The sequence below is a fragment of the Paraphaeosphaeria sporulosa genome (assembly GCF_001642045.1).
Source record: "Paraphaeosphaeria sporulosa strain AP3s5-JAC2a unplaced genomic scaffold CC84scaffold_1, whole genome shotgun sequence".
In the NCBI taxonomy this organism is placed as follows: domain Eukaryota; kingdom Fungi; phylum Ascomycota; class Dothideomycetes; order Pleosporales; family Didymosphaeriaceae; genus Paraphaeosphaeria; species Paraphaeosphaeria sporulosa.
Genome location: NW_017253360.1, coordinates 5,351,797 through 5,366,778, shown reverse-complemented (window position 1 = coordinate 5,366,778; position 14,982 = coordinate 5,351,797). Strand labels below are relative to the sequence as shown.

At 52.7% G+C, this 14,982-nt stretch overlaps 7 protein-coding genes across 7 annotated transcripts; 4 read left to right on the top strand and 3 right to left on the bottom strand.

The window, feature by feature from the left end:
- Nucleotides 1–2,912: 2,912 nt before the first annotated feature.
- CC84DRAFT_1079538 (HET-domain-containing protein) lies at nt 2,913–3,941 on the top strand (the record flags this gene model as incomplete). Its single annotated transcript, XM_018173852.1, has 1 exon — nt 2,913–3,941. A coding segment is annotated over one exon (1,029 nt), but the record flags the coding sequence as incomplete, so codon positions are not given.
- Nucleotides 3,942–4,214: 273 nt separating this feature from the next.
- Nucleotides 4,215–4,886, top strand: CC84DRAFT_1212619 (uncharacterized protein; the record flags this gene model as incomplete). Its single annotated transcript, XM_018182467.1, has 1 exon — nt 4,215–4,886. The coding sequence occupies one exon, from the start codon at nt 4,215–4,217 to the stop codon at nt 4,884–4,886; it is 672 nt and encodes a 223-aa protein (XP_018043542.1).
- A 1,175-nt stretch (nt 4,887–6,061) lies between these two features.
- CC84DRAFT_185113 (uncharacterized protein) lies at nt 6,062–6,501 on the bottom strand. The gene has a single exon (XM_018185501.1). The coding sequence runs from the start codon at nt 6,387–6,389 to the stop codon at nt 6,159–6,161; it is 231 nt and encodes a 76-aa protein (XP_018043541.1). The 5' UTR covers nt 6,390–6,501; the 3' UTR covers nt 6,062–6,158.
- A 44-nt stretch (nt 6,502–6,545) lies between these two features.
- Nucleotides 6,546–7,186, top strand: CC84DRAFT_1160382 (uncharacterized protein). Its single transcript, XM_018177484.1, has one exon. The coding sequence runs from the start codon at nt 6,556–6,558 to the stop codon at nt 6,751–6,753; it is 198 nt and encodes a 65-aa protein (XP_018043540.1). The 5' UTR covers nt 6,546–6,555; the 3' UTR covers nt 6,754–7,186.
- Nucleotides 7,066–8,292, top strand: CC84DRAFT_1160381 (NAD(P)-binding protein). Its single transcript, XM_018177483.1, has 2 exons — nt 7,066–7,225; nt 7,339–8,292. Exons 1-2 carry the CDS (start codon nt 7,144–7,146, stop codon nt 8,217–8,219), a joined length of 963 nt encoding a protein of 320 aa, XP_018043539.1. The 5' UTR covers nt 7,066–7,143; the 3' UTR covers nt 8,220–8,292.
- A 224-nt stretch (nt 8,293–8,516) lies between these two features.
- Nucleotides 8,517–11,235, bottom strand: CC84DRAFT_1110285 (homogentisate 1,2-dioxygenase-like protein). The gene is made up of 8 exons (XM_018175245.1): nt 10,630–11,235; nt 10,528–10,573; nt 10,339–10,450; nt 10,247–10,286; nt 9,674–9,952; nt 9,444–9,594; nt 9,054–9,391; nt 8,517–8,985 (listed from the first exon to the last, which is right to left on the bottom strand). The coding sequence occupies exons 1-8, from the start codon at nt 10,738–10,740 to the stop codon at nt 8,599–8,601; spliced, it is 1,464 nt and encodes a 487-aa protein (XP_018043538.1). The 5' UTR covers nt 10,741–11,235; the 3' UTR covers nt 8,517–8,598.
- Nucleotides 11,236–12,935: 1,700 nt separating this feature from the next.
- Nucleotides 12,936–14,957, bottom strand: CC84DRAFT_184893 (SFT2-domain-containing protein). Its single transcript, XM_018185499.1, has 6 exons — nt 14,594–14,957; nt 14,120–14,149; nt 13,972–14,069; nt 13,496–13,559; nt 13,361–13,446; nt 12,936–13,223 (listed from the first exon to the last, which is right to left on the bottom strand). The coding sequence occupies exons 1-6, from the start codon at nt 14,814–14,816 to the stop codon at nt 13,071–13,073; spliced, it is 654 nt and encodes a 217-aa protein (XP_018043537.1). The 5' UTR covers nt 14,817–14,957; the 3' UTR covers nt 12,936–13,070.
- Nucleotides 14,958–14,982: the final 25 nt, after the last annotated feature.

Sequence of the window (14,982 nt, the reverse complement as noted above, 5' to 3'; positions counted from 1 at the left end):
TCGGAGATGAGTTGGGGGAGAAGTGTGATGTGATGTAACGAATAAGTTTGCATGGGCTACAGCAGGTGGGGAGGTGTTCGGAGAAACAGATGTAGATTATGTATTAGATGGAAACTCCGATAAGCGACAGGGCTGAACAGGGGCTATGCGGTGTGCTGAGCGTCTCTCGATACAAGGCTGAGGCTATGACTGGGGCAAATGGTCAGCAGCCACTACGGCTTGGATGTCGACATCCCTAAGCTAACGTGAAGGTTGCACGCATGTCTTGTTTTGACGGGAGGCAGAGAAACTTCGCGAGCCTGAATATGCTGCAGATTAGAAAAAAGGAAATCGGCAAGCTAAGCGGGTTGGTTAATGGATGGTGGGCACGACTGAGGCTATGGTTGAGGCTGTGTGTGAGGCTCTGGTAAGCAGCCACTGCTGCTAGCGTTGCAGATCCATTGCCCTCGAGCTCAGCTGCGTGGAGATCAAATTGATCGTTTGCTTTGATAAGCAGGCAGAGAAAGTGTAGTGATGTTTGACATGTGGAAGTAGGTGGGGTCGCAATAGGGAGCGGTAACGAGTTAAAGCGGGGTGTTCAAGGATGGGAATGCAACGCTGAGGCTGTGCGCGAGTCGGTCGTCAATCAACTCTTCATATCTTTCTGCAACCTAAATTACTTTTGCTTGTGTTGAGATTCCAGATACTCTGAATGAATAATCTGATACGATGGTCTCAACACTGTTGCCCTTCTCGAGTCTGCGCACATTTTGAAGGAAGGCAGCCGGGAGGAGGAATTGCGATCTTGTTAGCCAATATGCTGGAGGCCTAACATTTCCAACAGTCGACATTATCAACCATACAGTCCAAGTCTTTCCGAGCCCGTGAGGCTTGAATTTGATGATGAGATTTGTTTCATTGTTGGGATCGTCTTTGTTTCTCTTGCCTGCATCATGTAGTAGCTGCTCTTGCGTACGAGCATAACAACTCCGGTAATCCTGATGCATGTCCAACCTTTCGGGCAACTGCGTGCGCAGCAAAGCTGTGTGAGCCTGAGCAGGTCGCTCCCGCCCTGCGAATAGCGAGCATCCACTAGGAACTATCTAGAGATTGGCATGTTCACTACCCTTCCCATCTTGAGCTAGACCCTCATGCGAAGTCACTCATGTCCGAAGTCCCTTCAACTCTACTAAAGAGCTATCTGAAGAACAAACCTATGGGTTAACGACGATTTTGATGTTGAACAGTACTCAGTACCGGAACGGTGGAGAAATCTGACCTTCGTGTTCATTAGTTTTTCTACCCCGGTGATACTTAGCAACTCCCTTCCCAGCCTCAGCTAACTTGTTCAATGAACTTGGGAAATTGCTTGTAGGAAACTTCGCTCACGCCTTTCTAGACCGCTCTAGACCTTCTTCTTCGGATGACATGTGTACTCTCAATCCTGTTGCGACCATGTGTCAATACGTACCAATGACCGGAAAAACACAGGTGGATTGACATCGATGTGCTCAGCTCGCCATGCATTTATGTTTCCATAATTGTGTGTATAACCGGTCCACAATATAAAGGAAATCAAACACTATTAGCTTGAGAACTTAAACAGGACCCTGTGTGCTGTTCGGCGCGTCCAAAGTTTCAGCTCCGAGGAGCTCTGTGTACTGGAATAGGAAGGGTGGCTGAGTCTTGAGGACGAAAGTGGGAGCAGGCTGGGCGCGGCTCTTCAGCTTCCTCGCAACGTCTTTACCTCACTACACCTTATACAATCGCTCGCTTTGGCTTGTTCAATTTTTCTTGTGGCTCGTTCGCTACTACATATATCGATACGCGATCTCGCTACTAGATGGACGCTGCCTTTTTCAACGCTCCCTCTGTTGGTGACAAGCGCGTTACGTCGTATCAGCATTCTGTCGCCGAGTAGTCAGGTGTTTCTTTTGCAATAGTGTTTATTCATACAAGGGTGGCGACTGAGAGTCGTAGGAAGGTGACACGTGCGATGAGAACGAAGAGTTGCTGGGGGCCTTGATCCTAAGATCGCAGCTGACCTCGCTACCGGTACAGGTACCTAATCTAGTGTGATGGGTCTTCAGTTAAGAAGCGATAATAATTTCGTTCAAAAGGAAACATCAAAATGACTAAGAAATAGCTGGTTTGCGTTTTCATGGAAGATCGAAAAATAATAGAGTGAGGAACAATTGTGTGCTTCAGAATCTAACGTGTGCATATGAATGTCGTATCATTGGTCGAGGCCCCTGCACAGAGTACGTAAGCAAGGCTGAACAATGCTGCAACATAACCACAATAGCCTGCTGCCTACCTCTCAGACGCCCACAACACGGGGGAAATCTTCTGCTGCTTAGTCTACGATCCCCCACTACACCATGGGTCTGTTCGACGACCGAACACGTGTGACACCTCATCAGCTTTGTCATTTGTGCCACCAAGTTGTTGCCAAATACTCTCAAGACATGTTCTGGGCCGACATGTTTGAGACCGACAATCCATACAGATGGCTCGAACGGGGGACAATACCTGATCTAGATGCTCCAGATCTAGGCGATATTGCACAGCCACTTGAGCATCACGACTGTCTGGCCAGCTTGGAGGAATCAGCTGCTGAAGGATGTCACCTTTGTGCGATATACTTTCGCCGCCAGCTTTCTTGCTCGGACAAGCCATGCGGTGGACTGCAGCTATACATTCGCCTGTTCAAACGTCAGAAATTCGGATGTCCATCTCTCCTCCTTGAGATGTACGAAGGGTTCCCACCTAACCCGGTTGAATTTAGTATAAGATGGACCGTTGAAATGCGTCACAACCGTTGCACCTCCCAACCTCAGAATTGTTACCGGTACATCGACATCCGTCCGATAGACTCGCACGAGGAAAAATATAAGTGGTGTACCAGCACTGATTGCAATGAATCTTACGCAATGATTCGTTATTGGTTACAGCAATGCGTCGACAATCATATAGAGTGTGGCCGGGGATTGGACAACGTTAAGCCCACGCGGTTACTAGATCTTGCCGCGCCCCTTGGCGATCAAGATATTCGTTTGGTGCTTACTGAAGACATCGGAGAGCAACCATATGCTACATTAAGTTACAGGTGGGGTACAGTTTCTGGCGTCAACCTCATGAAATCTAATTACGAAACGTTCCGCACGAGGATCGTCCTGGGAACACTGCCTCGATCAGTGCAAGAAGCAGTCAGAGTCTGCAGGGGCTTATCGGTTCGATATCTTTGGGTAGATGCTTTGTGCATCATTCAAGAGAGTGGAGCAGACCTAGCACGAGAGATAGCCCAGATGGGATCTATCTACGCAGGATCTCTTGTCACTGTGGCTGCGGCCAATTCGACCCACCACGAATCTGGCTTTATTCGAGAACGATACCCACTCCGAAGAGAGGATTGCATTATCAGTGGTACGGACCAAGAAATTATATTCTCACACGAGCTCCAATACGACAACTTGAACAAGCATTTAATGACTTTGCAGAAGAGTAAACTCAATGAAAGAGGCTGGGTATATCAGGAACGGATGTTATCACCGCGGACGGTACATTTTACAGCAGAGGAAGTTATCTGGGAATGTCGTGAGCTATGTCAATGTTACCAGTGTGCTGGAACATCTTCTGCACGTGTAGGCTCTTCAAGCTCACACGTGAAGAACGCATTTATACACTTGCACGGTCTCTCGAATCCCGCCACACGAGACGAGAAATTTCCCACTGTCTGGTCGTCCATCCTAAGCGCATATACCAGTACAATGTTAAGCAATGCGGATGATAGATTGAGCGCCCTGGCAGGCATCGCTCAATTTGCAATCGAGAAGCTTGATTACAACGCCTCGTATGGCCTTTGGTTGCACGGGTTCCTTGAGAACTTGCTCTGGTGGGTTAAACCCCGCCAGACAGCTGATTTGGCAAGCGAAGTTGAGGCGTTGGATCATGTACCAAGCTGGTCATGGGCAAGTATTCAACCTGGTCTTCGCATTCTTGATGAATCATCTCCGCGTCTCAGGATAGCGAGGTCGGTTCTGTATTCAGCCCTGATTACACGATTTCCGCCCGTTACACCTTTTGGCCCCATCAGACAACTTTCGGAGGGTTTGGAACGATGCTCAGTTCGGGTGCTCGGTAAGGTACGGCTCTGTCACGCTGTTCCATCTGGGACACAGAATGCTGAGCCTAGATCTTGGTCATTGGTACCTATAACAGGGAGTCCGAGAGAAATGGTCGAAAAATACATCACGACTGTCTGGGATGCCTATGGAATGCGGGATACCTCTTTTGAAGCACGAGCGCAATTACGATATATGGTTTTGGAGAGCACCGCTCTCAGCAACAAGACTTTGTCTTTCTCTCCCGATGAGATACCGACGCAAGGGAAGGATTTGTTCTGCATCCTTCTGAATCGCCATGTCAACCGCAAAAGCGATGTTGACCACGAAACAGTTGCTTTTAACGAGCCTCTTTTAAATTTCAATGTCGAAGACCATGGTATTGTTTGCGAATCAGTTGACCAATCCATCAGGCGTTTTCGCAGGGTTGGGTTTTTCAAGGAATACATGTCTGTGGACAATCGTTTCCTAAGAGCACTTTCCGGCGAGTATGAGGGGAAGGTGCCAATGTTCGATAAATCTCGGGCTGATGGCCGCATGTACTTCAAGTCGGATATTTTGAATCACCTGGGATTCCATCGCCACGGAGATGAGGCTCCGGTCAGCTCCTTATCTACAGTTGATGCAGAAACCGGAGTTCGTATGCTCGGTTTCAAATTGAGCGACTTTGGTGATCGAGAGCGCAGTTTAGAGAAGATTGTACCACAGGATCTAGTGAAGGTGGACGGGAAACTTTCCTTATTCAGGGATGGATATGAAGAAGTCGAGATGGAGATCATGTAGGGGACACAGTATGATCTCTAAGGACCTTACGGATTCAGAACTTTTGATCGTGGTATCCCACCTATGATGAACTTCGTCACAGCCAGAATTCATCAAAGCAGCCTGCCAAGCACGACCTTTCAGAAGGCAACTTTCTCTAACGACATATTCCACTCGGCCACAAACTCGGGCAAACGCATACCTTCGGCGTGTGAAGAGCAGCGGTAATATCTGTTATATGCACGTATACATACGCTTTGACGCAACAACGGCTGAAGCCTCAGCGTACAGTCGGCAATACGATCGAATGTCGCTTCGGCGCTCGGCGTGAGCAAATCCGATAGTGAAGGCTAATAAACAAAAGATGCCGGAATGACAGCAAACAGGACGAATACGGGCCTTTATCATCAAGGTTCTCAAATTAATATGTATCTCGACAGCACTCGTGCGGTCCTCAGCCAAGCCGAGTGCAATTGCTCCTTCCTCAATCTCACCTCAGATGAACGCGTACTGCACATTCGCGACCTCGGAGCGCTAGTTTCCCAAGGACCCCAAAGTGAAGGACTTCAAGGACCTCAATTGCCCCAATGATCTCGATGATTCCAAGAAGTAGAGCGCGTGAAGTTTGTTTACCCGCTATGGGTGTGGGGAAGATTCACTTGACAGCGACAACCGTCAAGGCAGTAGGTGCCGGAAATAGAAGAGTACAGCGTTGAAGCAATGATGCATTTCTTTGTGGATATGGACCAGAACGGGATGTCAGTCGTAGAACACAAGATGATTTAGCATCGGTGGCTATATTGCGAGCAGTCGCGAGCTCAAACTATGAGCGGTGTCTGATCTGGCTTCGATCCACCGAGGACGCCTGAAAAATTATGCTGCCTCATAGCAATGTGGCCTCCTTCCTGTCAGGTCACTGTTCTCAATCGTTACGTGGGCCATTTGGTTCTTGGTAACGGCGTCGTATCTTAATAGGGGGCATGAAGATGTCTTCCCATCCGAGTACTGTCAACCGACCTGGGGCCGTGAGTCGTGTAATAACATTATAGTAGCCAAGTATTACGAAAGAAGAAAAAAACCCAATTCCTGCCAACTGCATAAGTAATATCAATAATTGGCTCCTTCAGACGCGACTCGGGGCAACGATCGCACATCGATGCCTATGGTACCTATGGTATAGTGTGGCTGGGAGCATCCAGTTCCTAAAACTGATTAAATAGAATGAAAGTCGACATCATGTTTGCGGCGACCATCTACTCGAAACTATTCGATTCGCGAGTGTGCATTCGGTAGTCAGGGGCTGAGCATCTGCGCGTGCCAACCGATGTCGCGTGTCCATGTGACAATGATGCGAGCCCGGGTCGTCCATGACGTCAATGATCTTTCATCGAGTACCTGAAATACAACATCAACATCGCATCCACGTAACATCACAAATCGAATCGCAACGTACCATACATACCACATAGCCTTCCAATCCATCTTTACTCTATTTCCATTCACACAAGCTACAAACCTCGCCATGTCCTCCAACCAACAACAACCCGGCCTCGTAGCCTCCCACGCGCAGTACGTGAAGGGTGCGGCTGAAGTGAGTTTCCTCTTGTTCTTGCTCAAATTTTATAGACTACAGCAATGTCTTTTCCGTGGACTACGATTGTCATATCACTAACGATTCACCCTGCAGGAAATGGTCGGCCAAGTTACCGGTCTCCCGACCTGGAAGTCCTCGGGTCAAGAAGACAAGACTACCGCCGTCGACGCAATGAAGAAGGCCAGCGAGAACCGCGATCCCAGCCAGGGAATGGGTGGAATTGAGGAGAAGGCCGGAAACCTCGTCGGCTGCGAGGGTATGCAGAAGGAGGGCGCCGAGAGCAAGAACAAATAGACGGCTGACATGACATTGTACGAATAGAGGGATTGGACAACGGAGTAACGACATGAATCACACCAACCGCTGCGGCATGAAACGGAATGAATGATTGGATTGTGATATCGGAGTAGTAATCGTGAAGGTACCGGAGTTTGGCGGAGTGGCAATGATATTCATGACAAAACTTGCCGATGTGGTATCCACCGAAGAACTGATTAAGGATTACCAAAGACATTTAAGCAAGCAAAGAGTCTTTCAAAATATCACATTGCAGCTACAATGCGACATCCTACCCGTCCCTCGGAGCCAATTCTGCCGACCGCACATGACGACATGAGGTTCGTGTCGACAGTCTGACTTCCCACAATCTCAACACCTTCCAAGCCATACACGCTAAACTAAAAAATGGACGTCCAAGCACCCTTCAACCCGTCAGCTCTCTTTTCAGCCAAGGGCTTGGTCGTAGTGATCACCGGCGGAGGCAGTGGTACGTGTCTCAAGCTACCCCGCGCTGCCCCGCCACTGTCCCGCACAGCTTCATATCCTTCACCACGATGGTGACACAGCTCTCAGCCTTCCAATGCTGATGCGAAAACACAGGTCTTGGTCTCGCCTACGCATCAGCGCTCTACCAGAACGGCGCAGAGAAGATCTACATCCTCGGCCGCCGCCTCAACATCCTTGAAGATGCGATCAAAACCCTCGAAGCATCGCCTTCCGCACCTAAGAACGCCTCCTCGGTCCTCGCGGCCATAGCCTGCGACGTCACCGACCAAAAATCCGTCGGCGATGCAGTCGCCCAGGTACAGAAAGAAGTTGGCTACGTCGACGTGCTCATCAACAACGCGGGCGTGCTCGGCCCCACGAACGGCGCAGACTTGTACAAAGCCGAGTCAATCGACCAGCTGAAAGATGCGATGGTGCAGGACTACGCCGGGTGGGACCTCGCCTTCAAAATCAACACACAAGCCGTAATCGGCATGTCCGCGGCCTTCCTTCCCCTCCTCGAAGCCGCGAACACGCGCCGCGGCTGGGCCAAGGGCAAAGTCGAAGGCGAAGGCAACCCGCGCGCACAAGACACTTCCGTCTTATCCAAGATCGGGTGCGACGCCGACGACGACCGCATGGCACACATCATCACGACGGCGTCGGTGGCCTCGTTCATGCGATACTGCACCGCAGGGCTGGCATACAATGCGTCGAAAGCGGGCGCGGCGCATCTGAGCAAGATGCTAGCGTCGTTCCTGGCGCCATGGGGCATCCGCAGCAATGTGATTGCGCCGGGGCCGTATCCGAGCGAGATGACCAAGTCGCGGAGCGCGAAGTTCGGGACGGGCGCCGTACCGCAGGGGCGGATGGGGAGCGCGAACGATATCTCGGCGCTTTTGCTATTTCTGGTAGGGAAGGGCGGGGCGTATACAAATGGTACGGTGCAGGTTACAGATGGCGGGAGGATGGGGGTGTTTCCTGGGACGTATTAGGTTGGAGGCTGGCGTGAGCTGGGATAGATGAGCAGTGATGATAGACACAGAATAGAACCATGAAGATTATGCTATGGCTCTCAGTTGTTGCGTGATTACTCAGGTCAGGTTCAGAAGACGATGAAGTGTAAAACTCCATGCCATGGCCTTACATCGATCCACAATGGAAAGGAGACCGCTCCAAAGTATCTCCCTCTTCCACGGCCATAACAATGTACCGACATGGCTTTACAATTGAACAAGGCAATGTGCATCCTGGGGCTACACGCACATGATCAACTCAAGGCCAACACATTTCCATTCATGAGTAAGATTGCGTAGAGGTATATATAAACAAGCATCCTCCAGACACTCAAACACTACAGCCTAAGTGCATCCCTCACCCTCTATTCACCCCGAGCTTCTTCACCTGTTCCGCAAGCAGTTTCTCCACCTCCTCCGTATGCGTGCTGAAATTATCCACCAAATTATCCCACATCTTGGGCTCGTGCTCATGCAATTTCTCGCTTGACCATGCCCACTCGGTAATGGTGAACGGGCGGCTACTCTCCATCATAAACGCGACCGCACCTTCAGAAATCCTCATTTCCGGGGGAGGTGCAGCGGATGCTGCCTTGAACTCTTCGTACGCGACGCCGTGGGGCACGAAGCCGCACTCGAAGGAGACGCCGCCAGGTTGGAAGGAGTCACTGCGGCCGGCGTATTCGCCGTAGATGAGGCCCATGAGCTCGGAGGCAGCGTTGCGGTGGTAGTAGGGCGGGCGGTACTGTATGTGTTAATTTCTGCGTACTACTCCGGACCTCACGATTGAGCAAGGGGAACAATGGTACGTACAGTGTGGCTGGCGACGTCCCATCTGGGGCTAAAGATGAGGAAGTCCGCGAGCGGGGCGGACGGATCGCGGCTCGGCGCGGTCAAGACGCAGAAGATGCTGGGATCGATGTGGTCCACTGAAATCGAGCCCACGTTTACAAACTTGGTTAGGTCGTACTTGTAGGGCACGTAGTTGCCGTGCCAGGCGACGACATCGAAGGGGCTATGGTTCTGCGTGGATTTGAAGAACTTGCCGCCGAGTTTGTAAATGATTTCCCAGGGCTCTTTTTCGATTTCGTATTTGGCGACGGGGTGGAGGAAGTCGCGGGCGTTGGCGAGGCCGTTTGCGCCGAGAGGGCCTTGTTGAGATGTGTTAAAGTGGACAAGTAGCGAGGAGGGAGAGGTTGGTACCTAGCTCGGGGAGTTGGAAGTTGGAGCCCCAGATCTCGAGTATGTAGCCGCGGGTTGGGCCCTCGACGTTGACTTTGAAGCGTTGGCCGCGCTGGATCACGCAGATTTCGCCGGGCTGGACGTAGAGCATGCCGAACTCGGTTTGGATGTCCTGGGCTCCTGATCAGCAAATCTCTTCCGTTGATGCCGTCCAATTCAACAATCCCCCACACAGAACCAGAACAACATACCAAATTACCCTCTTGTGCCACAATTAAGTAATCTCCATCTGAGTTCACCGTCGCCCTCTTCTGCATACTCTTGTTGCACAGAAAGCTATGCACCGCCAGCCCCTCCCTCAGCGTCGGATCCCCGGACCCCGCAATCGTCTTCAACCCCCCGACAAAATCCACATCATTATCCTTCGGGATGTCGAATGGGAGCCATGCGAGCTGCGTGGGGGACACATGCACACGCGGGTTGAGCGGCAGGAAGCAGGACTCGGTGTCTTTGTTTTCAGGAAGATCGGTCTGGGGTTTGTTAGTGTTGTGGTCAGACACTGACTAGGTAATGGTGGGAATGCGTTTGGAGTGTGGGATGATAATCTTGGGATATCTCCTTCGGAGAACGCCGCGAGGGTTAGGGCACGACCGCCGGCCTGGTATGCGGCGTAGGAGGCCTCAATGCACATAGATCCCAGATGGGAAGCGTGAAGTCAGACGAGTGTAAGCTCCGAGCGTACGCCCCGCATGCTGACCGTCCACACTCTTCTCTTCCTCCTTGATCTCGTAGGGCTGACGAAAGATAATTTGGATTCCACTCACAAATCCCTGATGTGCGACAGCCGGCCTTGCTCTGTAAAGCCTGAAGCGGGTCGTCAGCATCCGATCGCGAAATCACGTTCTGTGCTACGCACCAAGCTTTCTTGTTCAGGTGTCTGGGCGCAACGAACGCCGTGGCGGTCATCTGCTCAGCGTAGAGCCCGAATCTCACGTTGCGTGGCGAGTTCTGGCCCTGGGGTATTGTGCCTACACCGATGGGCGTGGTCAGAGTCGTGTCGACCGAAGTGGAATCAATCTGGGATGGCAGGACGGCGGTTAATTACCCGGAACGGCCTCGCTCTCGAATATGTTGTCGAAGCCAGCTTGATACTATGGATGCGGTGTCAGCGTGGGCCGTCGCAATCAATCGGTCATGGTAAGCTCACCTCATAAGGATCATTTTTCCTTGTTCGGAACGACGGGACTGAGCCATCCTTTTGAGTATCCGCCCAGTGGAAGATCTTCTGGTATTCTGTAGGGTTTTCTAGAGGAGCCATGCTGAGTCGACGTGCGTTAGGCTCTGTAAGGCCGGATAACTCCAAGAGGGTTTATCGATGTAGAAAGAAATGCTGTCAATTGAAGGCGCATGTCATTAAGAAATTGGGGTTCATGGACCCCACATCAGGGAGCTCCATGAAGTGGGGCCAACTAACTGAGGGGCATTGAGGCTCTTGGTGTCTTGCTTCCAATCAAGAGCGGAAGACCTGAGCAAGAGGGTCTTCGAACGCGTCGATGCCGCCTAGGAGGGATCCTACCCCAACTGCCGATACTGTCCACGAAGTATCTCCTGGGAAGAAGGAGCGAATGGACGAATGAATGAGGGGTAGCTCGACGCAGCTACCGGTCGACAAGTTAGCCCGACCCATTACATTGCTGTTCTCATTCGATTATTCCCCGGCAGAACCGTCGGGCCGCTCGTACATGCTCCAACACGTGGAGACGCGGCGGGGTGAATGTCTTTCTAAGCTCTGTGTCAGCGGCTCCCCTCATCGTCGCAGGTAGCACAAGCCCCTCCATCTAACCTCGGCCGAAAGCAGCGCGCTCTCATCCATCTCACACCGATCGCGCTTCGCTCGCCCTTGCTGTGCCTTTGCAGTGCGTAAGCAGCAACGCGTGAAAGCCACAAGAACCTTCTTTCAGCCCTGCTAGACACAGTCTCACGCATCGTGTGGCACCGTCTAGCCGCGGAATTCGCCTACGTGCGACGTCAAGCTACAAGCAAGTCCAACCAAGGCCCTCGCGCATGCCCGCGCATCGCGGACGTCAAAGCCAATCTTCATGCGAGTGAGATGATGTTGCACCCGCGCTCTAGCACCACCGCGTACTGCCCGCTGCGGCAACGCGTTCTGTCTGCGGTCTCGAGCTCCTTGGGCTCGCCAGGCCGCCCGCTTTGACTTTATTGCACACTGCTATTTAAAGCGCTGCATTATATTGATCGATGGCGAGCGCAACGCGATGAGAGGCGAGGCCACCATCGCTATCGCATTCCAGTCCGACCTGCGCCCGCTTGCCGCAGGCTGAACGGCCCTGCTCACTGTCGTGACGTTCGCGTTCCCCTTTGAAGGTTCGTATATTATTGCTGCCGGAGCGCGCTTTCCGCGAACAGCACCGAGAATGCCATGCGATCTAGATCCTGATATCACAGGCAACAGGCATCTGGGTTGCCGTGACTACGACACCGCCATTCGCCCGCCTAGCTCGTCCATCAGCACTCCAACGTCCATGTCTATGCCCATGTCCACGCCATGCTCATCAAGCAACTGTGACGACAGCCGCGTGTTGCACGTTGTGGCGCGACCCCGCACTCGCATCCCCTCCATGCGATCGCAGGTGGTCCGAGCCCTCGCGCGTCACGGATATGCAATGCAATATGAAGATCCAGGGCCTCTAGCCCCATGCACAACACCATCTTCTTTCAACGTCGCTTAATTCGGAAAGTCACGGACCTCGACCACACACCCTCACGCACCGTACTCAGCTGGCGCTTGCGCGAAACCGTGAAGGTGGCATCGCTAGACTGGGCGTAGACTTCAAGTCACGCACGGTTCTTGCAGCCGGTCGATAACGCGCGCGCCGTACCAGAGCGGGGGCATGTCGGGATTGTTTGATTCATGGCGAGAGCGCTAGAGAAAGCCGTCCGCCCTCGAGCAGAAGTCGGTGAGGCCCATCATGCCATCATGCGCTCCTCGCGCGCGCAGCGTCCGGAGGCGCAACAGCAGTCCGACTGTTTTCTGATCGGTGTGCTGCTCTTCTTCAGAGCTCGAAACCGTGATTGGAAATACGCAGTAACCATCTAGCCCAAGTCCGAGGCTGCACTGGCCCGAGCAGCCACGAGGCAAAGAGGGTAGAGATCTCCCAGAACTCGTCCAAACAAGGTGGGAGCCAAGCTGAATCTAAGACAAGCCATATGACTCGTCCGCTTCAGCGCCCGCCTGTGAACGTGATGCTGTGGCAAGGTATAGCATCCCTGCCAACGACTGCCGGAAGATCCGTTGCAACTGTTGGCGCTAGGGTACACGGACAGGCCTACGGTCGCTGTGGATCGTGTCGAGGCCATGGCAAGGGTGCAAGATGGTAGAGCTTTGGAGTGGTGCACTGGAGTGAGGTTGATTGCGAAAGCGCCCGGTAGACGAGTCAATCAGAGCGCGAAAGCACGCAGCGTGCAACCGCGACCGTGTGTAACATTGATGAATTCTACTTGACCGGTTTGATGCCCCGGAAAGGTGTGTTTGCTTCGTAACAAAGACGCGACGCACGACGCGTCGCTCCGCCCAGACACCGCGCCACCCAGACACGACATACTCGGTGCCAGTTGCGCTGCCTGGGCTCAGTCATTCATCCAGGCGGCGACGCGGTTTCCCCCAAAGCGTGCAGCAAATCGCAGGCCCGTGGAGCCCATGGGGAAGTATGATACCGTGTAGAAGGCGAGGGCTACCAGCTGTGCAACGGTAGCAATGAATGTGAGGATGAACATTTGGAGCTGTGTGATCAGGTGGCTAGACGTCAGTAAACATCCAGACGACCATATCGATAAGCTAGCGTGGGGGAGAGAGGCAGGACAGAGATGCGCGCAGGGTTCAATGACAGGGGCAGGGATGGCGAACTGCCGTGACCTACCACCAGACTAAAGTAGAGTGTGAGGGCAATGGTGCCAAAGTAAGCCGCCGTAAAGGGTAGTCGAGGCCCAGACACAAGATGTTGGACTAGGGCTGGTCAGCAGCAGCTTGAAGGGCGACAGTCAGGCTTTCTTACTGTAAGTCAAAGGACCCATCAAGACGCCCCAGGCGCATAGGAAGAGTAAACTAGCCATCGACCACTTGAGTCAGGGAACACAGGTTAGCTCCACAATGTCCATGTAATGCCTGCCAAATGCACATGGACGAGATGTTGGATTTAGGTATGCCCTTCTGCAGTGCGCCGGTGCTAGCACCCGCATGATCGATGCAAAGGGTCCAATGCAGATCGCACGGTGGCTAGAGGGGTCATGAGTGGCACACCCCCCGAAACAACAGACGCCATTCGCCAGAGGCAGTCCTTTGTAATCGGCGAGTGGAGCTCAAAAGCCATAGCGGAGGTGCTATTACCCTTGATGGGAGATGCACCACAGTTCGCAGCTGGACCAGGGTAAGACACACTAAGTGCCAGTGCTTCACCACAGATGATTTCACCACTCTCGGGGCGGCCATGCGATGATAGATTTGGAAGCAAGCAAACCGGTTTCAACTTACAAGTATGGCAAATTTGCTTGGCCGAGCGATGAAGATGGGTGTGAACATAAGTCCAATGCAGGTAGCAAACAACGCTACCGACGCAAGCAGCAACCCGCCTAGTGCAATCAGTCGTTGTGCAAGATCAACCCATGCAGCAAGTACCCACCAAAGATCAGCATGCGGTCCCATCGACTCACTGTGGAACGCAGTTAGCAAAGTTCAAAAACAACGGCCGCGGATATGCAAGCCTACTGCACCCAGGAGGGTTTACGCAGGAACTCCCTTCTGTCACGCCGGCCGGTCGCTGCACGATCAGACCAGGTGACGTACTAAGGACCCAAAAGATTAACTGTTGAATGAAACAAGATAGGGGTGCGCTGCATCCATGATTCTTGTCGAGCTTCGGTATGGGATTTTGGAAAGTGCATCTGAGACTACGGCCTCATGCAGAGCGCTGCGGGTCCGTCACGAGGACAACCGGCAAGACCCAAAAGCGCCGAACATAAGTAGATCGAGATCTGAACCTTTGCATGCCTAATAGGCATTGTATGGGAAGTGAATGTCCCCGGCGCAGGCAGTGAAGTTGGGAGGAAGGGATGGACGTTGCCACCGTCCAAATAGAGAAACAGGGTCAACTTACGGGCAAAGAACCCTTCTTCTTCCTCTCTCCTCGTTGGTGCGGGTAGAGGTGCTCCGGGTCCATCATTCGAGGTCGGCAGCCTGACATAGCCCCCCGACCCGAAGGGGTTCAAGTTCTGAAGCCGTCCCATCAGGGTGGGCGGCGCGGTGTTCACGGGAACATCGGGATCTCTTCTGGTCCATCCTAGAGAGTTCATCGAGTCGCGGAACGAGGCAGACGCCATGCTGCGTGGTGGTGCTGTTCTCGGTCGGGTCGCGGCCAAGATGTGGATGCTGGCGCAGGAAGAAGCCTGTTTTGGACTGGAACACACAGCGATGGTGGAGAGGATGGGCTGCAGTTGCACCGAAGCCTTTCGAGGAGCCGCAGCAGGCGACGCACGATAGCCGGGC